We start from the raw sequence: 26,682 nt of genomic DNA on the forward strand, positions 1-26,682 counted from the left end.
CGAGTACACAGTACTGGCTTTTTTTACGTGGGGTGGGGGAGAGGGAATTTGGTTTGTTTGTTCACTTCCTTGGAAAACTAATGTGGAAATGTCCCTTTGCTTTCAGTTACCTGAGCAGAAGGGCTTGGGCATTGCTAAACCTTCCTGTTTGGACGGAATTGCTCCCATCATTGATCATTGTGTTTTGAGATGGGGGGAGCAATTGCTCAGGAGGCCAAGGTGATGGCATTGCCGGTGGGAGGGACTTGGGCAGGAAGCTTGCCTGTTTGCACCACTGAAGACAACGTAGCCCTTTCTACGGCTGCTCTGCTGCTGCTCCTTGCTGACCCTCCCTCTGTGTTTCCTGGAGGGCCCCTGGGTCAGAACCCATTTTGCAGTCCCAGAAACTCTACTTTTAATAAAATATTCTCCAAGAAATCTCCTCCTGGCCCTTCTCTTCCCTTCTCTTCTCATGAATGTTGTGTGGAGGTCTGTCTTCTCTTCCTCTGAGCTTCTCCATTCAGGGATTAGAAGAGGCAATTCTGCTCTTGAGTTTGGCCCCAGATAGTCTAACACTGGGCTATTCAGATTTCATCCTTCCTGCTTTTCCCCTCCTACCTTTCCAGAAACCCACAGTGGATTTTCTAGAAATAATGCAATGTTTTTTTTTTTTGGCCAGGACATAGCCATTTCCTTGTTAGAAGGTACTGATAGGGTGAAGAAAAATATGTGGGAAGCAGGCGACTCATCCATCCATTGCGACACACTGTGTTGGGAAAATGTTTATGCTATATTATCTCATTTAACCCTTAGACCATCATACAAAGTAGGCATTGCCACCCTCTTTCTATAATTGATATTCTGCGTGCATGTGTGTGGGTCTGGGGCTTCATGTCTGGGCTCTTCCTGCTAGTTTTCCTTTTTTAATTCCAGCTTCCTTGGTGTTACTTTGGGGATCTGAAAGTATTCATGTAGTTTCTGAGTCAGCTAAGGGATCCCTGAAAAGCGGCTGTTGTATATGAAAAATCTAGCTAATTATTTATTTCAGTGTTTCTGGAAGGCAAATGCTATCCTAAGCCACCGACAGAACAATTTGGGATTACAAGCATATTTCACAGTGCTGTTGTAGCTGTCAATGCTGAGATGCCAGTTGTCAACCTTTAACCCAACTGATATGGTGATGGTTTAACTTTGCCTCTTTCTGGAGTGAGAAACTTTCAGGGTCCCCGTGTCGTTAAGAGGTTTTCTGAGCAAATGATAAAGAAAAATAGGTCCTAATGCTTGACTATTTCGGAGGAATTCCTGATTTATTGAGTTGCAAATGAATGAATTAGAAGACATATGGGAGGTCATACCTTCTTCTCTAACACTGCAAACTCCCTCCAAATCTCTCTTTTTTTTTTTTTCCCTAGAAATTTTAAGTCCAAGTCCTTGTGGGGTACTGTCCTGCCGGAGTGTGGTCTCCCCTGTGAGATCTCATATGAACTCACAGGTTTTTAGTTGAGAACTCGTTTTGTGGTTACTAATTCTTAGCTCCTTCTATTTGTTTCTCATGCCCCGTGTCTCACCTCGCACCTACTCTACCAGAGGCCACAGGGGTGCACCGAGCCATTGTATAAGTCAAGCTAGTTTCTGGTTTCTACAGAGGGATCATGACCCCCACGTGTCAGCAGAGCCCCACCTTGACCTAGAATCCTCCCTTCTTCTACTTGTCATTCTCTGCCCCCTCCTCAGCTTTAACTTTAGTGTAACTACTTGGGGCTATTCCAGTGTGAAATAAGTACAGCTCTTGGGTGGGCCTCTGGCAACCATAAAATGTATCCCGTTTGTGCAAACCCTTTTTGCTCCAGCATGGCAAAAAGTCTTCCAGGGAGGCACTATGACACCTGACAAGGAGTCCGGGGTTGTGTGTTCAGGTGTGAGCAGAGCACAGCCAGAGTGTGCATATGTCCCAGCTGTGGGAGTGTGTCTGTCTCACAGCTGATGTGCTGAGCCCGCCTTAGCAGACTGTTTCTCCGTGGGATGTTGTTTTCTTTCTACGGAGACACAGCACTGGGGTTGTCCTCACTGCCTGAGAGCCAGGTGTCAGTGGTATTTCCTTGGTGTTTACCTAAGGCATGCTGTGGTTTTCCAGATTGGGAAACTGCTTTATTGATGGTGCTATTCATCTGTCATCGGAAAGACCCCACTAGATGAAAATTTAGTCAGCAGTACCTTTCAGGGTATAGCAGAAGTCTCTCTAGGCTTGAGGCAGAATTTACAAACGCTGCTGACATTGTATGTGAGGGGAGACACTTTCTTAAAGAAGAGAGGCAGGTCGCTGAAGTTTCAATATGCCATTTCCAGCCTCTATGTTTTGACCACCTAAGAATGCTCACTCCATTTTCATAAGTGCATTTTCATTCTCAAAGGATCATAGCCATGGAGCTACAGTGATTAGGATCCTAATGATTAGCACCCAGGCTGCTCCCAGAAAACCTCCCGAAGCCCTATTTGCTGGTGCACCCAGAGGCTTGGAAGTCTGGGACTATGCTCTGTTGAGGAACAGGCTTGACCCAGAGCTCGGTGTTGGAGGGCCCAGGTGAGAGGCTGGCGCAGCCACCCTCATTGTTGTTTGGTTTTGCAGCAATAACTGACAGCTCTCTCCCTCCTGCTTTATCTTTCAGTTAATGACCAGCCACAGTGTCCCTGCTGTGAGCTCTGGCCACTGTCTTCCAGGGCTCCTGAGGAGCCACACGCCGTGGGTGCCGGCTGAGGTGATATGGCTTGCTGGCCCCAGCTAAGGTTGCTGCTGTGGAAAAACCTCACTTTCAGAAGAAGACAAACAGTAAGCTTGGGTTTCTCAGGGGTGGGGGTTCTCCCATGCTTTTCTCCATGGTTTTGAATTGGGGATTGGAGGCAGTGGGGGTGGTGGTGGAGGGAACTCTTTGGGTTTGCACACAGGGATTGAATGCTCTTGTGGGTGCAGGACTGCATGGTCCTAATAAGGCCCAGTGGCTTAGTAGAGAAGGCAGATTTACAGCCAGGCAGAAGTGTTAGCTTTACTTTGTGCTAGTGCTGGGTCTGAGTACTCATCTTTGGAATCTGGCCGCGAATTGCCCTGACCACCCCACTGTTTCCTTATGCTGCAGCCCCTGGAGCCACCTGACTTTCCAGAAGTACCTCATGGGCTCCTGTATTTCTGGGAGTTGTGTGTGAAGTGAGTTGATGGCCCAGCTCTTAGAGATCAGTACCTGGATCTCAGTGTCAGTCTGGATGAGCTCCTTTGGGCCTGGAGGAATATAATAACTGAGGCTTGTTTTATTTTTGTGGAGGGTTCTAAGACATTCACTTCCCAGATGGATCAATAAAGCTTTGGGTAATCTGGAGATCATTTTTAATGCAAAGGGGAATGGTATTTTCCCGCAGAAGAATGTGATGACTTTGAGGCAGGGTGACTCGCTGAGAAGCTCGGATACCAGCTGTTTGCTTTTCTGTCTCTAAACTTGCTGCATGTTTCCTTAGAGATACCATCTCTGGGTTAAGCTGCTCCTCTCTATAATTCTGTTTCTAAATCTTTTTCCTGTCCTGTCCTTTCTTCTGCATTCTACACCATCATCCTTACTTGGCTGCCTTAAAGAAGCTCAACCTGTCTATAACCTAAATGACCATTTTTTTTGAAACGCAAGGAGCTATAAGGGATCTTCAAGAGAATTTAATTCAGTTTTCCTCAAGCTAGAATAATGCTTGGACCTTCTTTAAAATAATAAAATGGCAAGGTTACCCTTGCCTTCACTAAATTTCTTTTTATTATAATGTTATTTAAATGTGCACATAGGTAAAACTAGATATAAACCTTTTACAGGCTGTTATACACGTACAGCTACTATGTTCCATATTTATTTACAAATTAAATGCAAACAAAATTGCAAAATCAATACAGTTCAAATTAACACTGTAAATGTGACACAGCTGACGTTACTTACCTTGAAACCAAACTATAAGTTGTAACGTGACTATGTTAGTGAATACTTATAAGCTGATCCTTTTGTGTTTGGCCAGTCTATATTACTATCTGCTCATGATTCAATTCTCCATCCACTTTTCTATTTAAATGACTTTCATTTGAGGCCATTTGGCTTTCATTTGGTCCAGTCTTATCACTTCATAAACCAATTCTGCACCTGTTTTATCCTCATTAATTGGCTACAATTATACAACACAGTCACAAACACGAATAGAAACTTGCTTGGGCTTTGAAATCTTGTGCCAGAATTTGGTTTTAAAGTAAAGCATTTAGAAAATCCAGATATGTTAATAGAATTTATTGAGGTGACCATTGCAGTGGAAACATAAAATGTTTAAAATCCTCATAGAGAACTCAGATATTACCCCACAATAATATATGTAAAGGTTCTAGTTTGAGAAACACCAATTTTGTTCAAACTCTCATGTTATAAACAGGGAACCTAAATAGGATGTATGGATTCTATTTGTTTTAGTAATAATAATGGTGAAATATGTGACATTGTATTACTATAAGAAAAGCAAATACTTAGAATTCTGAGTTTCTAAGTGCTAGGTAGTAAGTTATTAGGTAGTTATTAACTGGATTATTTTTATGGCCCCTATGACATGACGTCCTGCTATTTTCTCATGTAATAACTGGGGAACTTGATGCATAGAGAGGTTACATACTTTGTCTGTTGGTAAAGAGGAGCACAGGTAAGGTTCACATCCGGACAGTGTGACTCCAGAGTTGGTACTTTAAATCACTGTGTCAAATTGCCTTGCATCCTTATTTTTTCTGTCCTCCATCTCGAATCTTGAAGTTTCTGACTTCTTCCTGCCTTTCCTCTCTTCCCACGGTTATTCCCAAGTCCTGGTGTTCCCAGGTCCTGTGTGTTCATCCTTATCTTCATTTCCTAGCAACTGCGTGGTCCTGATCCCCTTCCCCTTCTCATCCCAGTCGCAGTGGCCTATTTGTGGGAAATTATCTCTGCCTGGTTTGCCCATGGTTTGTGTCCGGTAGTGAGTAGTGGGAAAGAATCCAACCATGTTGACAGCGAGGGGGCCAGTTCAAACCTCTTAGTTACAGATGAGAAAGTGAAGGCAGAAATCAGAGAAGGAATTTCCTCAAGGTCATCCAATCAGCACTGAGCTGGGACATGAGGCTGAGATATCAGAGACGTGGCCCTGCCTTGTTCCATCCCATCATAGGGCCTTTTCCTCCCTCTCCCAAATTTTTTGCACCTGCACGGCATTGCCCAACTTAGAGGTAGAAGAAATGGCAGGAAAGAGCTTTTCTGTGCTTATCCAGGGAAGGAATCAGAAGCATAGTGTCCTGGAACAGGACGTGGGGTTGAGGCATTCAGACTAGGCCAGTCTACCCTGGTCTTGAGCTTGTTGCTTCTTGCTCAGTGTTGCTTATGGGTTTAAAAGTATAAGGATTGGAGAGAAAGGCAGGCTCAGCCAAAGGCCACTTGTATCCTTGTGGCAGCGTTGAAGAAGGAAGTAGGGACACAACACTGTGATACAAAAGTGCTTTTTTAGATGCTTCTCCATGGCTGCTGGCCTGTTTTAGGTACCTCCCTTCCTGATTTCTAAAGGAAGTGTACTTTGCTGAATCAGAGAGAAAGGTGGTTTATTTCAGGTCATCAATACTTAGATTGTCAGACTTGGAAAGATCTGGCTGCCTCTCATACAGTTGGTGGAATTGGGGCTCAGAGGGGCACAGGGGTCCAGAATGGGCCAGTCGTGGAAGGAGCACTGGAACTGGCCTCCCTGGTGCAGGCCCATTTTAGCAGGCAGGGTTGATGGCATGGAATATTAAGTTCTGGCAGTTGCTGCTTCCCAGTTCACCTGGCTTAGATTTCTAGATTATATGGTTTAGGCATTGGAACCTGCTAAGGGTTTTGGTGCCACTTTGTTAGCTCACATAGAGCAGCCCTGCCCATTAGGTAAGGGAAGGAGTCAGCAGCCCTACAAGATAGGTCTTGCCCACAGTGTATAGAAATTCACTGCTGTTTTCCTTCTCCTAAGATTTTAAAGTTTATGTACTGGTCCCCGGAGCCCAACCCAGAGCCTGACACTTGGAAAATGCTTAATAAATATTTGCTGAGTGAGTGGTAAATGTGTTAACGGTCTATCAGTTTGCAGGTCTTGAGGAGGACCCCCCGCACACCCCCCCCCCCCCCCCCCCCGCTCTAGGAAGAATAGAAACAATACAAAAAGTCTATATGCTGCTGCCAGGAAGACAGGAGCACTATTGTAAAATCCTGAGGCTGAGCAATATGCCCCAGAGCAACTGTGCAGAAGGCAGCATTTGCCCTTTCACTCTGTGTCCACAACTGCTAGTGACTATGGGGGACCTCTCTCCTGGGCCCCCACTGTGCAGATTCATGAGGGACCATCAGCCAGGGTTGGTTTTCCACTATTTCTGTTGGGCAAAGATATATTGAATTGGGTTGCGAAAGTTGGGTGCAAAGCTCAGTTTGGGTCCAAAGTAACTTGTGTGGGTGGTATGCATTCCAGGGCTGGGGACAGCAAGGGGGAGGGACTTCAGAGTTTTCGGGATTCTCCTTTGGTTTTAGGCTGAGCCAGAGGCCAGGGTCCCAGTAGAACAGATGGGATAAAGTGAGGGTGGCCATATGGCCTCGTTTCTTTTGCCTTTACCATTAATTTTTTCAAATAGATCTGCCTAGCCATGTGGCTGGGAATATAGATAATTGTAACTTTTGTATAAATTAGAGTACCACAATTTGTGTTTCTTTCAGGATAAGGAATAACCTATCAAAAAATTTAAAACTCTTCCTTTTATAGCCTTTAGACAGTTTTTAGGGCCAGGTTTAGTGGCTTACACCTGTAATCCTAGAACTTGGGAGAATGAGGTGGGTGGATCACTTGAGCCTCAGGAGTTCAAGACCAGCCTGAGCAAGAGTGAGAGCTGGTGTCTACACCAGCTACATGAAACCAAACAAATAGTCCAGGTGTTGTGGTGGGTGTTTGTAGTCCCAGCTACTCGGGAGGCTGAAGCAGAAGATGGTTTGAGACTAAGAGTTTCAGGTTGCTGTGAGCTGTGACACTATGGCACTCTACCCAGGCTGACAGAGTGAGACTATGTCTCAAAAAAAGAAAAAAAAAAAAAGAGAATTTTGCAAGGTAGGTGGAAACCCTCTGCTTCCCTTTCCCATTTCCAGTTTCACCTGACCCATTTCTTTAGTCCTTTCTTCAGCAGTAGTTACAATTTTCATCCTGGCTTGGCTCCCAAGCACCTCTGTGGCCTAGAAAAACTCTTTTCTCCTGAGCTTTAGTTTTCCCTTCTATATAATGAAGAAAGTTAAAACAAATAGCTGTTATTCATTATTTCATGTGGGTAAATATTTACTGAGCATCTGTTCCTGTGGGAAGTGTGCCAGGTATACAGTGGTGACATAAACACCCATGATCCCTGACCTCACAGAGTCTGCAGTTCAGTGGGAGAGGCATATAGGAAACACATCACCACATAAGTAAAAATATAATCATAATCTGTGGTAAGTGTTGTGAAGAAAAAAAACCAAACAAACTGTAATACTGCATTGGATCCTAACAATGTGGGTCAGGACTTCATTTAGAACTGCAAGTTGTGCTTTTTTTTTTTTTTGAGACAAGAGTCTCACTCTATTGCCCCAGGCTAGAGTGCCCTGGTATCAGCCTAGCTTACTTTAACCTCAAACTCTTGGGTTCAAGCAATCCTCCTGCCCCAGCCTCCCAAATAGCTGGGACTACAGGTGACCACCACAACACCTGGCTAATTTTTTTATTTTTAGTAGAGACAGGGCCTCACCCTTGCTCAGGCTGGTCTTGAATTACTAAGCTCAAGGGATCCTCCTACTTCAGCCTCCCAGAGTGCTAGGATTATAGGCATGAGCCATGCTGGCCTAGGTCATGACATTTGAGCTGAGGTTCAGACAGCAAGGAGCCAGGGGAAGATCACACAGAGCCTGGGGTGCTTGTAACTGGGTTGAGGAACTTCTAGAAGCCAGTGGTGCTGGTGGAGTGAATGATGACTGGTTGGGAGGAATTGGGAATAGACAAGGCCAGATCATATGGGGCCTTGCAGCGGAAGAAGGGCAGCGGAAGTTTATTTTATGTGCAGTTAAAATAGGTGGGCCACAGTCGTGAGGCTTGGGATTGCGACTTTTGGAGCTGAGGGAACTTGAATGATGATAGTCCAAGGAACCAAGTGGAATCATTACATATATAGGTATCATTTTGTATTCTTTTTCCTTTTAACATATTTGGTTGACCTGTTTCCATATTTCCAAATAATCTTATTTATAATAATGAGCCCCGATGTGTAGGTTGTGCTTTGTAATTTTCAAAGTAGTATTTATATATTCATTATCTTCCTGATTCTCACAGCAATTCTGAGAGGTGTATATTACAATTTCTGTATCTAGGTGAAGAAAGCATTGTTAGTAAGTTAATAGGAGGAAATCCTAGATCTTTTGGCTCTAAATCTACCATGGTTGGATGCCATTGACATGCCTGATGGCTTTGCACTAATCCAACAACACTGTCTTTATAAGGTCAAACCCTATTACCAACATTTAGGTTGTTCTCAGTGGTTACTGTTGTTATAAATAAATTACTATAAATATTTCATACATATAATTTTTTCTTACTTTTGTATTATTTCTTTAGGCCAAAAAATCTGAGGAGTAGGATTACTAGGTTAAAGGGAAATGGCCCTTGAAGTGTGGCCCCTGAAGACATGACCAGATGTCTTTCCAAAGGATCCAATCAAATTAAAAAGCCACCATCAGTGCTTTATAAAGTGAGGCTTTACAGTTCCTGGGAGACAGGCCTGGCTTTAAATAATTGTTTCCCTTCCCCCTAATATTTCTCTGATTTGATTTTTAAGATTTCACTATAGTTTTCCCAGGTAAAAATGAGGGATATGGTGCTGGGCACGGATCTAAAATTAATTTTTCTTCATATTTATATCATGTCATTCCAGCAGCTTCTGTTAACAGTGATTCCTTTTCTAGTTATTTTTGGGCCATTTATTAAGATCTTATCTGTGCAAGGAGATGTTTTGGAGGTATTCAGTGGGTCGTTTGATAAGTATGTTTTATTTGGGTGCTCATAGTGCCCTGAATGTGCTCTTACTTGGAGGAACATTCTGATATCTGAGGGAGCTCAGTGTCCCACACTTCCCTTTATGCCTCTCAGAATATCCTTTGATGTTTTCATCTATTTTCTTTTTCTCATTGAGTCTTATCAGATTATCAAGCTCTAAATAGTATTCTATCACTATTTTAAGGGAAATTGTGTTAAATTTATAGAAGTTGGCTTGGGAAATTGAATATTAAATGTTCTCATCAAGAAGCATGGCTTTTAGGGCTCATTAATTGCCATCTTCCTTTATGTATCTTACTAAAGTTCTATGGTTTTCTTTTATATAAGTTAATACCTACGTTTCTATGTGTCTGTTCTTGCTGTGAGCGGCATTATCCTATCCTCCCCACATTACATGTATTAATTTATCTGGCTTTCACAAACTTATACCAGTGCTATTATTTAGGAGAATTTTGCCAGTGGTTTCAAATTGTTTAAAGGTTTTTAGTTAATTTTGGAGGTTTCTTAGATTTTTTTTTTTTTTTTTTTTTGGGAGACAGTTTCACTTTGTCCACCCTCTGTAGAGTACTGTAGTGTCCTAGCTCACAGCAACCTCAAACTCTTGGGCTCAAAGTGATTCTGTTGCCTCAGCCTCCCAAGTAGCTGGGACTATAGGTGCCCACCACAGTGCCTGGCTATTTTTAGAGATGGAGTTTTGCTGTTGCTTAGGCTATTCTCAGGCAATCCACCTGCCTCAGTCCTCCCAGAGTGCTGGGATTATAGGTGTGAATCACTGTGCCTGGTCTCAGTTCTCTTAGATTTTTGACCATGCAATAAAAAGAATATTTTCATCTCTTTCTGATGTTTATCTTTGTTTCTTTTTTCAAACCCCATTGTAATATAAAGAGTCTTTGTCTCAATGCTAAAAAACAACTTTTTTTTTTTATTAGCATAACCTGAATTATTTTGGCTATGACTATTCAGAAGACTCTTGCCCACACCCCAAATTGTAGTCTATTGGTTTTCTGTGGTCTTTGAACTGGGCCTTGCTCTGCCCTCATGTTGAATTAATAGGGATAAATCTCCGGAATTTAAGAGTGCCATGAGTGTGTTCTCAGGCTAAGTAGCTAAATACATTCCCAGAGTGACTGGATTGTGGTATATGAATGAACTTCTGCAGCCAATAGCAAAAGTCAGGAATAAATACTGAAGTAGACAGTAACGTCTGTAGTATGTCAGTTTGATGCATGTTGAATAACCTGATGATGATAATGAGATGATGACATCTATGATGGGCTGGACTCTGTGTTAATCCACAATGCCTGGCTAGTTTTAGAGAGTGTCTCTTGCTTGCCCAGGCTGGTCTCAAACTCCTGAGCTCAAGCAGACCATCTGCCTAGGCCTCCCAGAGTGGTAGATTACAGGCATGAGGCCTGGAGCATTTTCTGTAAGAGTTGATAAAGTCAAAGGATCAACCTTATCTCTAAGCTATTTATGAGGGCCTATGTTTAGGAAAAATGCTAATAGAAATGGAGAGGGAAAGTTTCGTTAATGAGTATAGCCAGAATGGCATTCCTGAAAGAAGTTAAGTTAGATTTTTAGAGGGTGGTTATTAGGAAAAGTTATACCTAGCATATTCTCTGAGGATGGAATGTGAGTTTTTTGTTCAATGACAGAAATAATTTTAGAGGTCTGGGGTAAAAGGGCATAGATTAAAGTTTATCTCGCATGACTTCTCTGGTTGGGTGGTGTTGAGCTTTGGAGGTAGTCTTTTCATTCATTCATTCATTCATGTATGTTAGTGTCTCATTCAGCAAGGACTTTGAAAGATGAGGAGTCTACGTTTTCTGGTACATGAGAGCAGAGGGGCATTAAGATGTTGGGGTGCTTAGTGGCTAAGAGCAGGGGCCCTTGAGTCAGACTGGCTTTGAATCCCAGCTCTGTCAGTTACCCGTCTTGTATCTTTAGAAAATTTATTAACTCTTTGAACCTCAGTTTTCCTCATCTGTAAAATGTATATAATAGTAGCACTAATTAGAGTCTGAAGATTAAATGAGTTAATATTTGTAGGCACTTAGAAGACTGGTACAAAGTAAGACCTTTTAAAATGTTAGCTCTTACTATATATCAATCTTTTTCTAATCTCTTTCCTGATCTGCTCACACACACTTGGTTTTCAGCTGCTGGAAGTGATTTCTAAGATTTTCTTTTTCTTTTCTTTCTTTTCTTCTTCTCCTTCCTTCCTTCCTTCCTTCCTTCCTTCCTTCCTTCCTTCCTTCCTTCCTTCCTTCCTTCCTTCCTTCCCTTCCTTCCTTCCTTTCCTCCTTCCTTCCTTCCTTCCTTCCTTCCTTCCTTCCTTCCTTCCTTCCTTCCTTCCTTCCTTCCTTCCTTCCTTCCTTCCTTCCTTCCTTCCTTCCTTCTCCTTCCTTCCTTCCTTCCTTCCTTCCTTCCTTCCTTCCTTCCTTCCTCTCCTTCCTTCCTTCCTTCCTTCCTTCCTTCCTTCCTTCCTTCCTTCCTTCCTTCCTTCCTTCCTTCCTTCCATTCCTTCCTTCCTTCCTTCCTTCCTTCCTTCCTTCCTTCCTTCCTTCCTTCCTTCCTTCCTTCCTTCCTTCCTTCCTTCCTTCCTTCCTCTTCCTTCCTTCCTTCCTTCCTTCCTTCCTTCCTTCCTTCCTTCCTTCCTTCCTTCCTTCCTTCCTTCCTTCCTTCCTTCCTTCCTTCCTTCCTTCCTTCCTTCCTTCCTTCCTTCCTTCCTTCCTTCCTTCCTTCCTTCCTTCCTTCCTTCCTTCCTTCCTTCCTTCTTCCTTCCTTCCTTCCTTCCTTCCTTCCCTTCCTTCCTTCCTTCCTTCCTTCCTTCCTTCCTTCCTTCCTTCCTTCCTTCCTTCCTTCCCTTCCTTCCTTCCTTCCTTCCTTCCTTCCTTCCTCCTTCCTTCCTTCCTTCCTTCCTTCCCTTCCTTCCTTCCTTCCTTCCCTTCCTTCCTTCCTTCCTTCCTTCCTTCCTTCCTTCCTTCCTTCCTTCCTTCCTTCCTTCCTTCCTTCCTTCCTTCCTTCCTTCCTTCCTTCCTTCCTTCCTTCCTTCCTTCCTTCCTTCCTTCCTTCCTTCCTTCCTTCCTTCCTTCCTTCCTTCCTTCCTTCCTTCCTTCCTTCCTTCCTTCCTTCCTTCCTTCCTTCCTTCCTTCCTTCCTTCCTTCCTTCCTTCCTTCCTTCCTTCCTTCCTTCCTTCCTTCCTTCCTTCCTTCCTTCCTTCCTTCCTTCCTTCCTTCCTTCCTTCCTTCCTTCCTTCCTTCCTTCCTTCCTTCCTTCCTTCCTTCCTTCCTTCCTTCCTTCCTTCCTTCCTTCCTTCCTTCCTTCCTTCCTTCCTTCCTTCCTTCCTTCCTCTTATCTTAAAAGATATGTGCGGTAAACAAGGCTTTATGAGAGGCAGCACGATGAGTGCAAAAGAACAAATTTAGGAGTCAGTAGATCTAGGTTCAAATGTTGGTGCAGTCTCTTATGCTCATAACTTTTCTAAACATCAGTTTCTTCACTTTTAAAATGGTAATAATTCAGCCTATCTCACAGGGTTATTATGAATTAGATATTAGAGATGACATATACAAAACTCCCTGAATACATAGTAGGTGCTTAGGACTGGCTGCAACTAATATAAATCTATAAGCTATGAGTTCATCTTACGTCTGTGGAAACTGTCGATATTTTTAGATCATGTCACCTTAGAGGGGCCATTTCCTACCCAAGTTACTTGCGTGTCAAATAGAATTTCACTTGGCCTCCTAAATTGGGCATAGCTGGCTGCTAACTTCAACCTTGCCACTAACTAGCTCTGCAACTTACCCTTTCTGGAGCCTTAGCTTTACCACATATGAAATAAGGGTTTCCACCTCACAGGGTTTCCCTGAGGAGTAAATGAAGTCGTCTTTATAAAATGTGCCCAGTATACGTTGACACATTGGGCTCTAAAAAAATGGAAGCTACTATTTAATCTTGAAAGTGCAAATGATGGTTTCAGAGTTTGAAGGTTGATGACTATTTACTCATTCTCTTTATTTTGTGTGTGTTTTTTTTCTGAGTTCATTATTCTTTTCTGAATTCATTTATATTCACGCCACTTGTAAAAAGTTTTATTCTTGTCTTTGTTAATCTTTGTAAGTGATTTTATTGAGTTGCAAGCTTGGGACACATATAATTTTGCCTTCTACTTTTTTCACTTAATATTATATGATTGACAGTGTTTGTGTTGTAATGGATGATGATATTGCATGATATATTGTGGAGTAGATCTACCATTTCCCTATTGCTGAGCAATTAAGTTGTTTCTCATATTTTGCAATTATAATGTTTCAATGGGTGAATAACTTCATGCATATTGCTTTTTGGTATTTTAAATTTAGTTCCCTAGAATGAATTCCCAGGAAGATTACTTGGGCAAAGGGGATGAACATGACTTTTGAATACATATTGCCAAATCACTTTCCCAAAGGACTCAACTGACTTCTATTTCCATGTTCATTATTTTATAAACTTCAGTTCATTCCCTTATTCAACAATTTTTTTTTTTTTTTTTTGTAGAGACAGAGTCTCACTGTACCGCCCTTGGGTAGAGTGCTGTGGCGTCACAGCTCACAGCAACCTCTAACTCTTGGGCTTACGCGATTCTCCTGCCTCAACCTCCCGAGCAGCTGGGACCACAGGCGCCCGCCACAACGCCCGGCTATTTTTCTGTTGCAGTTTGGCCAGGGCTGGGTTTGAACCCGCCACCCTCCGCATATGGGGCCGGCTCCCTACTCACTGAGCCACAGGCGCCGCCCTCAACAAATATTTTTAAGCTCTTCCCAAGTGGTGGGCTTAGTGAGAAAAGAGTGACCCTAGTGGGGACACTCATAGATAAATAGAGTCCCCGCTGGACCAAGTGCTGATAAAGGCACGAAGGACCTGGGGAGGGAGTCCCAGCTCAGCTGGTAGTAAAGTTTATTTTCTTAGTCATGGTTGTGTTCTTTGGCAGAAAGGAAATTGGATTTCTCTGCCAACCTCCAGCTTCATTGAGGTATAACTGGCAAATAAAAATCGTATATATTTAAAGTATACAACATGATATTTTGAAATACATGTATGTCAACTTAAAAAATGTTACAGAATAAAAAGATGTTCTCAGTGAAAAAAAAAACAAGGAAAAGACTGAATGTCATTCACAAGCTTAGGGATCTCAGTATGTTGACTTTTTGGGATTATTTTCAGAAATATCAGCAAGACCAGCCAGTCCCAACTTTGATTTTGAGGATTCCACTGTCAGCATACTTTCTTCTAGAAAGGGATCCATTTGCCCCCCACCCCCTTCCTCATGGTCTGTCTACACAAACTTTTCTTCATAGTTTATGGTATTTATGGTTACAATGTATTTTTTGTTCCATAAGAGAAGTAATAGTTGCTTATTATGGAAAATTTAGAAAACATAGGAGAAGTATTAAAAACATTACCAATGTTCTTATCATGCTAGTACAACTTGTCTTATTATCTTGCTTTATTGCCTTCCAGAAAGGTTTATAAAAGAGTTTAATGTACATAGGTTTGAGACCAGCCTGAGTAAGAGTGAGATCTCATCTCAAAAAATAGCCAACGTAAGGCCGGGAGCGGTGGCTCACGCCTGTAATCCTAGCCTTCTGGGAGGCTGAGGCAGGTGGATAGCTTGAGCTCATGGGTTCCAGATCAGCCTGAGAAAAAAGTGAGACCCTGTCTCTACAAAAACAAAACAAAACAAAAGTAAATAAAAATAGCCGGCATTGTGGCGGGTGCCTGTAGTCTCAGCTTCTTGGGAGGCTGAGGCAGGAAGATTGCTTAAGCCCAAGAGTTTGAGGTTGCTGTGAGCTATGATACTATGGCACTCTACAGGGGGCAACAAAGTGAGACTGTCAAAAAAAAAAAAAGAAAAAAGAGTTCAATGTAGAACTGTATCAAAAGTCTTTGGAAATTAAGAATTTTTTTTTTTAAATATCAGAAATCAAATAGCACATAAACAAACAAAAATCCTAAAACAATCTGAAGCACCAGCAATAGCAGGAAGGTTAAATTATGATCAGTCATAGATAGAAACATCAAGTGCCCATTTTGGTGGCGCCTGTGGCTCAGTGAGTAGGGTGCCAGCCCCATATGCCGAGGGTGGCGGGTTCAAACCCAGCCCTGGCCAAACTGCAACAACAACAAGAACAACAACAAAAAAATAGCTGAGCGTTGTGGCGGGCGCCTGTGATCCCAGCTGCTTGGGAGGCTGAGGCAGGAGACTGGCGTAAGCCCAAGAGTTAGAGGTTGCTGTGAGCCGTGTGATGCCACGGCACTCTACCCGAGGGCGGTACAGTGAGACTCTGTCTCTACAAAGAAAAAAAAAGTCATATTTTAAGAGTATATTTCATGTCATGGAAATGCTCCCAGTATGATGTTAAATGAAAAAGAGGATATAAAGTTATATATAATGTATAATCTCAGTTTTGTACAGAAAAAATTTATGTATGCATAAAAAAAGACAAAGGATATTAACAGAATAGCATGGTTAATTCAATTTACTAGAAATTCTCTTTGGGGAATAGGATTAAGGGAGATTTATATTTACCTTTTAAAAATCTTTTCTGCATTTTTTTAATTTTCAAATTTTCTACAATAAAAATATACAGACTTAAAGATCAAGAAAACCTTCTGCTTTGGGAAAAAAGAAAAGAAAAAGATTTTATACCAGTGCTCTTTTGGTTTTGTGACTCTGAAGCCACAGTTATGATTACTTTTAAACACAAGGCCCCATGATTCTTACCAGCTCTGTGATGCTCTTCCTAATTAGAATGTTGGAATCTAGAAATGAAAGGAATGGAAGAGGTGAGAGACCTCAGGCAGTGTGACGAGTTGTCTGAACACCACTGGTTCAATTAAATTATGTCTAGTGGTGCCTGTGGCTCAAAGGCGTAGGGCACTGGCCCCATATGCCGGAGGTGGTGGGTTCAAGCCCAGCCCTGGCCAAAAACTGCAAAGAAAAAAAAAGAAAAAAAAAAATGTTTAGTGATTTTCATCTTGTTCTCTGCTGACGTAGACATGTGTCATAAAGACAGGGGTTTCCTTAAGAGAAACCTCATTGTTTAACCAGTGGATCATGCTTGTTTTAATTTCTTCTAATTCATTGGAGAAGATGGTGATGGGTCCTGCATGGTTGGGGAAGGACTCCTCACTCTTTCTAGTTATTTCTGTCCTGGGTACAAAAAGATCAATCTGGAGGTTCATGTGAATTTCCATCGTCCTTTGAAGTCTTCTCCTCAGCCCCGTGGGGAGCAACTTTGTGTGCAGTTGTGGGAGCAGGTGTGTTGTGTATTGTAGCACAGTGGGTTGTCCTGGTCCTCTCCATTCAACAACAGCCCTTATATACCTGGTACCCTGCTAAGGGAGGGAATCAAAGGGGCTCCAGTGGGTGCCTGCCTTCGGTGTGCTCTTAGTGCCATGAGGACGCCACTGATAGAAAGAGATGATTTCAGGGCTGGAGGAAAATGTCAAGGGAAGCGTGTACATGGGTTACCTGAGAGCACAGGAGCAGGGCTATTAGCTCAGGCTGAGATGAAAGGAAATTATGCCTGGTGAAGTCTTGAAGAATGAATAAAAAAGTGAGCCGGACGAAGCAGGATGGAAAGCAGCTTCCCTCTCTTAAGGAAGAAACAGGGGTATGGGATGGTATGTTACAAGGTGAGAAATGAGGGCCGTTCAGTGCTTTTACAGCTTAGAGAGTGAAGGGAGTGACTGGAGAAGTGGATCCATTGCTAAAGGAAACCTTTCTTTAGATTTCCCCAAATCCAGTGGCATTCGGCATGCATATATTTTTTTTAATTCATGGTGTTCTGTCTTATTTTCTGCTCAGTGTCAGCTGCTGCTGGAAGTGGCCTGGCCTCTGTTTATCTTCCTGATCCTGATCTCTGTTCGGCTGAGCTACCCGCCCTACGAACAGCATGAATGTGAGTAATTGTGGATGCTGCTGAGACCATTGGCAGGGGAAATACAGGCAGGGAATATGGGCTAAATTTGTTTTTTTCCAAAGATGCTATCTTTAGGAAATGCCACAAATGGTTTGGAACAGAAAATCTAGGCTTCTAGTTTTTTGATAAGGCGTGATCTCAGGAGACTATTTTCAGTGCTAGTGGATGGTGATAATAGTAATTATAACAATAGCCAACATCTGTTTCACGCATTTTAAATGATGAAAATAAAATAACCTTATAGAAATTTAGAAAGTGGTGATTAAAAAGCCCCCTTAAGGCAATGGCTCAATACCCAGTCTTTTCCATATACATTATGTCTTAATCTCACAGTTGGAGTTAGGGAACACATAAGTTTAAGCAACATTTATGTAAAACTTTTCAGGTTGACTAATATTATTTTATTTGATTCTCATAGAAACCTTGAATAGTAAACATTGTTATTATTTATTTAATTTCTTGATAAGTAAATTGGGGTTAAAGGAGGTACAGGGACTTTTCCTTGGTCACACATCTAGTAAATGATACGGATGAAATAAAACTCAGGTCTTCTGATTCTCAATCACGTGTTTTGATGATGGCCTTTACAGTGAGCAAAGAAAATACATTAGTGGTGCATTAGAGAATGCAAACTCTATGTGTCAGGTTAATCTGGGTTTGAATCCTGGCTTAGCCATTCACTTGGACAAGTGACTTTAGCTTCTTTTGAAAAAGAGAATAGTAGGCCGAGTGCAGTGGCTCGTGCCTAAAATCCCAGCACTCTGGGAGGCCGAGACAGGTCGATTACTTGAGCTCAGGAGTTCGAGATCAGCCTGAGCAAGAGTGAGACCCCATCTCTAAAAATACCCAGGCATTATGATGGGCACCTGTAGTCCCAGCTACTCTGGAGGCTGAGGCAAGAGAATTACTTGAGCCGAAGAGTCTGAGGTTGCTGTGAGCTGTGATACCACGGTACTCTACCCAGAGTGACAAAGTGAGAAAAAAAAAGGGCAGGGGCAGTAATACCTACCTTATATGATTATTATCAGTGTCATCATCCTAGAATCTTTCTTTTATGACTAGGATTAATAGATTGACACTGCAGAAATGCTCCAAAATACAGAATCAACATTTACGGTCCCAGGTTTAGTTGGGGCCTCAGTTTCTCTGCCTCAGTGGTTGCTTCTCCCACTAACCAGCTCTGCCCACACCCCACGGGCTTAGGGCAGACTGTTCTTCCAAGAAAATGATGGGGCTGGGTCACCTTTTAATTGTGTTTCTTGGTCTGGTGCCCTCTTTCTTAGAGCACATAGCATCAGTTATTTATGTGCTCATTGGCTAATATACATCAGACATTTCAAGTTACACACGTATACACACATGCAACCTCAACAACATTCCCCCAGATAGGATTTTCTGATTTAACAAAAAAGAGAAAGGAACATAAAATGAAATCTATAATCAGTTTATATGCCTATGAGGGAATTCTGTTTTCCCTTTTGGAATCTCAAGAGAGATTTTGTAGACTGATGAACAAATGCACACTTGATTTCATTTAAACAATTCCTCTGAGCTCCATGGAAGTATATGGTTTAGGGAAAATTCAGCTTTTTCACCCACTAGGCTATTTTCTTCCTGGAATGATCCCAGCAAGCAAGATAGTTTCGTGGAAATAGCACAGACATTGGCATCAGACCAGTTGGGGTTTGTTTGGGTCTTGCCTCTGTCACTCACTGAGGTTGTGGTTTTGGGCAAGTTGTTGAGTTTTGATGCAGATTCTTCTGAGTTCATACCATAGATTTTAGATATGTTTTAAAATTCTTGTGTGTGTAGAAGGCAGACAAGACTTTTCCTTTACATCTATGCTCTTCTTGCAACCTTGCCTCCTGGGCTCATCACTGTCTAGTGACTTGGTTGGAAGGACAGAGTTAAAGCTGAGGTCAACTTGTAGCAGTGTCTCATCTCTGGGAATGAAGGGCTGGTGTAAAATTCTTTCCAGTTAAGACGAGAGGCATCAAGGTCGTAGTAACTTCCCTAAGTCATGGCAGTCCCTTATGATATTTGCCTGTGCTATTCCTTATCCTACTTTTGTTTGCAAAGAAGATGGTCACAACATACAAGGAAGAGCCTTTGCTTCTGCCACCAAGGGACAACCTGAAATATCTTCACCATCACTGTCCTAAGCTGCCTTTGACCTACATCACCCTGTCCACAGTGCTAGTATTTCCTGGCATTGAAAGGGCAGAATCTCTTGGTCCTTCGAGCATTTGGTTGGGTTACATAAATCTCCCCTGAGTGAGGAACAGCTGACTTAGGCAAGGGCCCGTGTTTGGTTTTCCTTGAACTATTAACAGGGAGATAAGGAGATTAGCTGAGTAAATGTTCAGCAGGCCAGAGTCCCCACAGAGGATGGCCTCTGCGATCGAATCTTGTCATCTTGTCACATCCTTCCTTTGGATGCTGCCCTTCTGGTTGGAGTATGGATAGAAGAAAATGATAGAAGGTCCCTAATACTGAAATGCAAAGTGCAGCAAGGCTTGACTTTGGGTTAACTTCTGGGGAGACTTTGTTTGCACATTTGCATGAAAATAGAAAGGTGAGTAAAACAAGCTTCCCACTTTGGAGGAAGGTGGTGTCTATGAAATGGAAGGGATGTTCTGGCTGGACCAGAGCAGAGCGGGAACTATTGTAGGCTCACCACAGTGCCTGGACAATCCTGATAGGCTCATTTCTTGAGACTTTGTGCTGTGCCCATCACTATGCCAAAGTGCGTGGCCTGTACACTTGGCCTGTATGACCTTGTGTCATCTCATCACATGTCTGAGAAGTTGGATTGTATTTCTTATGCCCACTTTGCAGATGAGAAGATGGAGCATTAGGGAGTCAGTGACTTGGCCAGAGTTGCTGTTTGGCAAGTTGCAGGGACTGGATAGGAATCCCAGTGGGCTTGACCCAAAGCCGCGAGTGCTGCTTACTCTTCACCACCTGGGGCAGTGGTTCTCTTCATGGTTGTTACTTTTTCTTTAATATCACAGGTAACCTGTAGAATATGAGGAAACTTGGAGTTACAGCCTTTCTGTCCAAACATGAACAGGCCCTAGGGTTAAGAGCCCTTGGCCCAGAGCACATTTATTTCAATCCTCATAATCAACACCCATGAATGATTGTCATAAACTAAATGGTGCCAGACTGAATCCAAGAACCCAGCCCCAATCATCCTATTTGGAAGAAGCTCATCGTAAAGAAGAGAGCTGCCCTGGTGGATAGGGCCTCATTGTTTGACAGCATAATAACAACGCACGTGAAGGTTCACCGATGACATCCAACATCAAGTCCGTTTGTCCTTAGATGTTGTTGAGGAGCTTTTGAACTGGCAGAGGAGGTGAAACTAACAAATGTTTGACAAACTGATGAGAGGAGAGTAGCAGAGGAGATTGAGAAGAGCTAGATTAGAAAGGAGGCTATAGGTGTGAGGAAAGGGCTTGGGACGGGATCCTGGCCATGTGGGCTCTACTCCCAGACCTGTCTGCTGGCTCCCTGAGTGTCCTTCATCAGCCACTTTACTGTAGTGTCCTCCTTGGAGCATGAAGGAATTGTTTTAGTGCCTCCCCATGGCCTCTCTGTGTTTCTGGGGTGAGGCTGGCAGTGGAAGATGAATTGATGATGATCAAGGACTTGCTCCAAGCCAGGTTTGTGTACATGGTCCAATCTAGACCCTTCTTATCACTTCTCCAAGTTTGATGCCATGAACCCTGTTCTCCAGATGATGTTGAATAGGTTAAGAATTGCTATCTGATGCCAGGTTTTCATCTCTGTCATATATTAGTCTAGAGGAGGCAGGAATCTGGGATGTGGGGAGTGGATAATCAGATTTGGGATGAAGTGTCATATTTCATCTGTATGTCTCCAAATTACTTAACAGAATTAACGTTTCTCCTTGTGTTTTTCTTATTCTTGGTTTCAATAGGCCACTTTCCAAATAAAGCCATGCCCTCAGCAGGAACACTTCCCTGGGTTCAGGGAATCATCTGCAATGCCAACAACCCCTGTTTCCGTTACCCAACTCCCGGTGAGGCTCCTGGGGTCGTTGGAAACTTTAACAAATCCATGTAAGTATCAGGTTTCCTTTCAGTTTGTCAGTTAATATTTTTCCTTCCCTTCTCGTTCTCTGGAGAATTTTGAATGGTTGAATCTGAGTGAAGTTGCTTTTGTAAAAGTCATGTAATCAAGTCTGCAGAATGAAGGAAAGGAGAATTGCCACTGTCATTTAATATTGTGGGCCCTTACTTAGGTGCATTTTAGGAGTAATGATGATGTGTAGCCATCAGCTGTGTCTTTGGGACAGCTGTGTCCAGTTACTGGCTGGCACATAGGGGAGGGAGATGAGGCACACTCGCCTTATCTGCTGATCAGTCTGCTCACCCAGCAGACATTCATTGTGGGTCTGAACCAGCTAGTTCTAGGAGCTAACGGGCACAGACCCAAGCTGGAAGGGTTCCTGCCCTAGAGAGACTTACAGCAGGGTCCCTGCTCTCCCCTGCTCTGGGAGAGTTCTGTCCTCTCTCCTTCAGATCCCCTGTGTCGCTGCCCTATCACACTGCAAGTCTGTGGGTCTTTCTCTTCCTGGCTGTAAGCTCCTTGAGCCCACCAGGATGTTGCTTTCTCTGTGTTTGTATTCTTGGCTATTGGTTTCAATACTCAACTTAAGCACGGGCTTAATAAGTGTCTGCCAAACGACACATTGAAGATTCTTCAAAAGCACAGAACCATGACATGAGTTGAAATGGACGAAGGATAGTGGGTTATGTCTCGAGGCAATTTTGAGGGAGCTGCAGCTGGGGCAGGCAGGGCCACATTATAATTTTCATGGACCAAAGACTTTGTAGTATTCCTGAGCCTCTTATTCCATACAAAAATTTTAAAATTATATTTTATGAGTGTGTTGGCATAAAGACAAACATAATCTAGACAAGATTCTTTATTCTGTACATGTTTTCATTATAATTGATACTTTATAAGAAGTATCCTGCTCCATGGATAAGTCAGTCTTTGGGGCATGTATGTGTGTACGTGTATGTGTGTGGTGTGTGTGTGTGTGTGCTGGGCTAGGACTTCAAGGGTGGGAAGATGTAGCTGTGTGGACACTTGGGGAAGGTCATTTGGGGTAGGGAGGATGGGCAGGTGGCTGGGAGCACAGATTATCAGGAGCATGGGTTGTGGGGAGTAGCAGGAGTGGGCCAAGGCCTGCCTGCGAATGGCCGCAGGCTGGCGTCTGTGTACCTGACAATAACTTTCATAAATGAGAGAGGCAGCTGGCCTAATGAGAGCTTTTCTTCTTTTCTTATTCCCTTTACAGTGTGTCCCGCCTGTTCTCAGATGCCCAGAGGCTTCTTTTATATAGCCAGAAAGACACTAGCATGAAAGACATACACAGAGTTCTGAGAACACTGCAGCAGATTGAGAAGTCCACCTCGAGTAAGCAAAAGCCTTCTGTGCATTGGTTTGTAATTGGAAATTGATCTGCACCAGGGAGAGAGAGCAGCCCGGGTGGCCTGCGATTTCTTCCCTTTAGCTCCTCCCTGTGGCGTTTTCCTCCTCAGTGGGAGAAGAAACTAGGTAGCTGCGTGTGCCAGTGATGTACTAGTCTCCTCTGGGGGAACAGAGGAAAAACCCTAGAAAGGAACAATATAGGGTTGGTCGCAGGGATAGCTAGGGGTGCAAACGCACTTTTTTTTTTCTTTTTTTGGAGTTGGCCATATAGTTGCAGTGAATGGACATAACTATAGACAGGGGATTCTTCTGTGCACATAAGAGCAATTACAGTTGCAATTTGATATGGATAAGTGAAAGTTAAGCATTTACTTCCAAAAAGGAAATGCAATTCATCTTCTCCTAGTCATTCGATTGAGTCCGATGGGCATTTGAACTCTGATCTTTAAAAGTGGAATCTTTACCTCCTATCTGGTAAGTACCCAAGCAATTTATTGCTTGCCATCTAGGAAGTGTCTGAGCAGCCCGTGGTTTGCTGACTGGGAAGCCAAGGGGCAGAGGTGCATGCTGGGAGTCACAGAGGGACTTCCCAGGCAGTGGCGTGCCAAGGATACAGAGGTTGTGTGAGCGGTCTCCCGAGTGCGGTTGATCATGGCACACGTGCGCTGTGGAGAATTCCAAAGCACTAATGCAGCTGACTAAAGTTGATGTACTTTTTATTATCACCATGCACCAGTGGTTCTAAACAATATCAGTGATACACTGTTCCTCCTCTTCATTGGCCAGCTGTCACCGCCTCTCCAGGGAAAGTATTTTTGATTCAGTTTGGTGTTTGGCCAGGGAAGGAGTGAGCTGGTCTTTGCTGAAAGGCCACTTTATTTGGCAAAAGAAGGATTTATATAAAATATATTTTGTGTGCAGGAAGTCCTTAGTGAATGTGAACTGGGATTATTTGGGGGTGACATCTCAGCAAAGCCATTTTCTTTTTCTCTGAACCTTAATTTCCTTAGCTATAAAATGATAGCTCACTTGTGATGTACAAAAACCTAATGCAGTGTCTGGCACACAGTAGGTGCTCACTAAATGGGAGCCAATATTTTTATATGACAGTGATGTATTTCTGAGTGTCCCTCTTGGACTTCTCACCTTGGGCGTGGTGCCTTGTGTGGCTGTTGAAATAGACTAGCTCATGGAGGAGAGTTACCAAGCAGAGTTTCAGATCTTCCTGGAGGCTGCCTTAGAAACGCCACTATCTTCTTTGAACAACTGGAGACATGAGTTAAGGTAGAAAAGAAAAGTCAGAACCTGTGTCCCCAAACCACGCACCTATGCACACGGCTCTGAGAAGACAAGGTCCCTCTGATTTCAGTTGTGTCATACCAGTGCTCATTTCTTATCTCTCTCTTCAACTACTATGTCCCCTTTTCTGCCTTGCAGCTGCTTCTCAAATGCCTTTTTTACTCGCGTGGCAACACAAAGCCAGGCTTCAGCACAGAGGGAAATACACAGATATACTGCTGTTACCTGCAGGAGATCTGTAACCTGGGGCATGTTACTGTACCTCCCTACTGTGATCTGTGTTTATCTGCACTGACACCCTCCTCAGAACTGTGGGCTCGGTCCTCCTGTACCTTCTCTCTCAGGGCCAGTAGGACCCTTGGAGCTGGTCTCCTATGGAGCTCTGTCTATCATCTTTCACTTTCTCTGCCATGTACCCACCTCCCCAGGCAAGGACCCTCCTCTTATAAGATAGCTCATTCTGAGCGATGGCAGCTCTCATAGCCAGAAAATATTTGCTACCCTGCTGTCCTTTCTAGAGAATGAATCTGTTTTCTTTGAAATGTTTGAACGTAGCTCTCACGTTTTATTCCCCTCTTTTCTCTTAAGTCTGTGATTTTTCTAGGCTAAATGTCCTCTATTCCTCGTAGGAAATGTTTTTCCTCTCAATTTCTGCCCCTCCTCTGACTGTGTTTCTCTGTGTCTATGTACTTCTTGAAGTTTACCAGAAATTACAAAAGTATTCCAGCACAGAGGAGAAAGGGACTTTTGCCTCCCTGCTGTGCGAGTGCTATATTTCTGTTAATGCAATCGAGATTGCATTAGGCTTTTTGGCATTCACGTCACTCTGTTGACTCATATTCCATGTGCAGTGAACCAAAATCACAGATTCTTGGTAAATACACAGGATTAAAAGTTACTTGTTCCCTATTTCTTAATTGTGCTGTTGGCTTTTTGAACTAAAGGGAAAATGTCTCTTTTCTATTTTACATTCTTAAACTCCCTATACCATCTCCTCTTACCCAAACCATCTCAGATTCTGATTTTGTCATGTATTATTTCTGCTGCTTCTTGCCTGTCTTCTAGGAATTTGATAAACAACAGTCTTTGTTCTCATCCAGGTCTCTGACAACTGTGGGACCAAGGCTTAATGACCCCTGTGGACACTGCCCCTCAGGCTCTTAGAGATCCCCCAGCCTGGGCTGTCATCGGTGCTGGGCCACTGGGCTTCTGCTTCTGTGATCCAGCTGGAGGGTTTATCTTGTTCTTTCTTTCAACTTGCATCCGCTAAATCCAAGGGACTATTTGTAGATAATTTGTAGTTATGGAGGTTTCTACTTAAATACCCTCTTCTGCTTTCATGGTTTCTGGGGCTAGAACATTGTTTTGTTTTCATTTATTGGAAGAGATATTACAGACCATTTAGTTCATTTATAGATAAGTGGGTTGATTGAATTTAATCATTCCACCAGTGTTTATTGAACCCCTCACATGTGCCAACCACTGTTCTAAGGTGCTGAGACACAGACGTGTACAAAACAAATATGGCCCCTGGCTGTATGGAGCTTCTACTCTAGAGGAGAATTGATCCAGAAGCCGGGAGTGATTGTTCCAAGGCTATCCAACCCTGGGAGGGATAGTCCAGCAGTAGAACACAGCTAAATTCCTGCTCCATGTGGTTCTCTTTCTACAGTGCTCTCTTGTCCTGTTTTAATACTCTTCTAACTGGAAGGGCCTCTGGTCTTAGGAATTAAGTCATGCACATATCTTCTAATTATCCTTGAAGTCATTCTGATGAGAAATCCAAGGAGGAAGCCATAGAGAGGGGCCTCACCCAATTTTCTCTTCCCTGGATTTTTTGGGAATGTTTAATTATTTTCTTCCTAAGCCAGAGTATAACCACACAGGTTGAGTGGTGGCTAAACTACTACTACTCAAGAGTCAGTATGAGGAGCATTCATTCTTTTTAAATTCCTATCATGACTGCAACACAAAAGGAATGTAAAAATTAGATGGCTTCTCAGGACCTTCAAGTGACATGTTTACATTCTGTCTCTGGAAGGTGCGTACTGGCAAAGGTGTTTTTCTGAGTGAGTTTGGGGTGGTGTCTGAGACAATTTCAGGCAGTACACAGATGATAATTTTTAATTGTTTTTTTTTGAGACAGAGTCTCACTCTGTCGCTGTGGCGTCACAGTTCATAGCAACTTCAAACTCTTGGGCTCAAGAGATTCTCCTACCTCAGTCTTCCAAGTAGCTGGGATTACAGGTGCCACCACAACACCCCACTGCTTTTTGAGATGAGGGTCTCACTTTTACTCAGGCTGGTCTTGAATTCCTGAGCTCAGATGATCCACCTGCCTTGGCCTCCCACCATGCCTAGCTGATAACTTTTAATTTTAACCATCTCAAAGTGCAGTTTCATGGGTATTATTTCTTTGGAGGATGTTCAAGAGAAAAAAACATAGTTAATTTAAAGGAAACATTTTGTGTGGATATGGTAAATTTGTAAGAGTAGTGTGTGAATGACTCAAGATTGGAAAATGTGGTATAAGAATAAGAGTTTTGAGCTTTGTATAAAGATTCATTTTGGAAACAAATTCAGGTTTTGTTCCTCAGGAAGTGTGAACCTCGGCACGGGTTGATTCTTTATGAGCCTCAGTTTCCCTGAAATGTGGAGATTAGCAGCCCTGTGGATCATTGATCATTCAATCTGATCATGCCTGTGGGTGACTAATGGGGAACTCACAGCACACAGTAGGCACACAATGTGTTGCTTTGGTTCCCCGTTCTTTTCCTGCCTTTACTAATTGGTTCAACCTCCCTGGGCCTCAAGTTTCTATGTCTTGAAATTAGGACTTTGGAGAAACAATCTGAAA

General features: G+C 43.0%; 1 protein-coding gene across 2 annotated transcripts in view; it reads left to right on the plus strand.

The window, feature by feature from the left end:
* ABCA1 (ATP binding cassette subfamily A member 1) overlaps window positions 1–26,682 on the plus strand; it is a 134,016-nt gene that overhangs the window by 19,586 nt on the left and 87,748 nt on the right. Inside the window, exons 2-5 of one of the 2 annotated variants that reach the window (XM_053567077.1) lie at window positions 2,646–2,806; window positions 16,943–17,036; window positions 21,004–21,145; window positions 22,393–22,511. In XM_053567077.1, coding sequence (XP_053423052.1) covers window positions 2,741–2,806; window positions 16,943–17,036; window positions 21,004–21,145; window positions 22,393–22,511 — 421 coding nt within the window. In that variant the 5' untranslated portion in view covers window positions 2,646–2,740. Of the gene's footprint in view, window positions 1–2,645; window positions 2,807–6,596; window positions 7,120–16,942; window positions 17,037–21,003; window positions 21,146–22,392; window positions 22,512–26,682 lie in introns of those variants that run through there. The other variant, XM_053567086.1, reaches the window with a different exon arrangement.

Source organism: Nycticebus coucang, chromosome 2 (genome assembly GCF_027406575.1).
Source record: "Nycticebus coucang isolate mNycCou1 chromosome 2, mNycCou1.pri, whole genome shotgun sequence".
Lineage (NCBI taxonomy): Eukaryota > Metazoa > Chordata > Mammalia > Primates > Lorisidae > Nycticebus > Nycticebus coucang.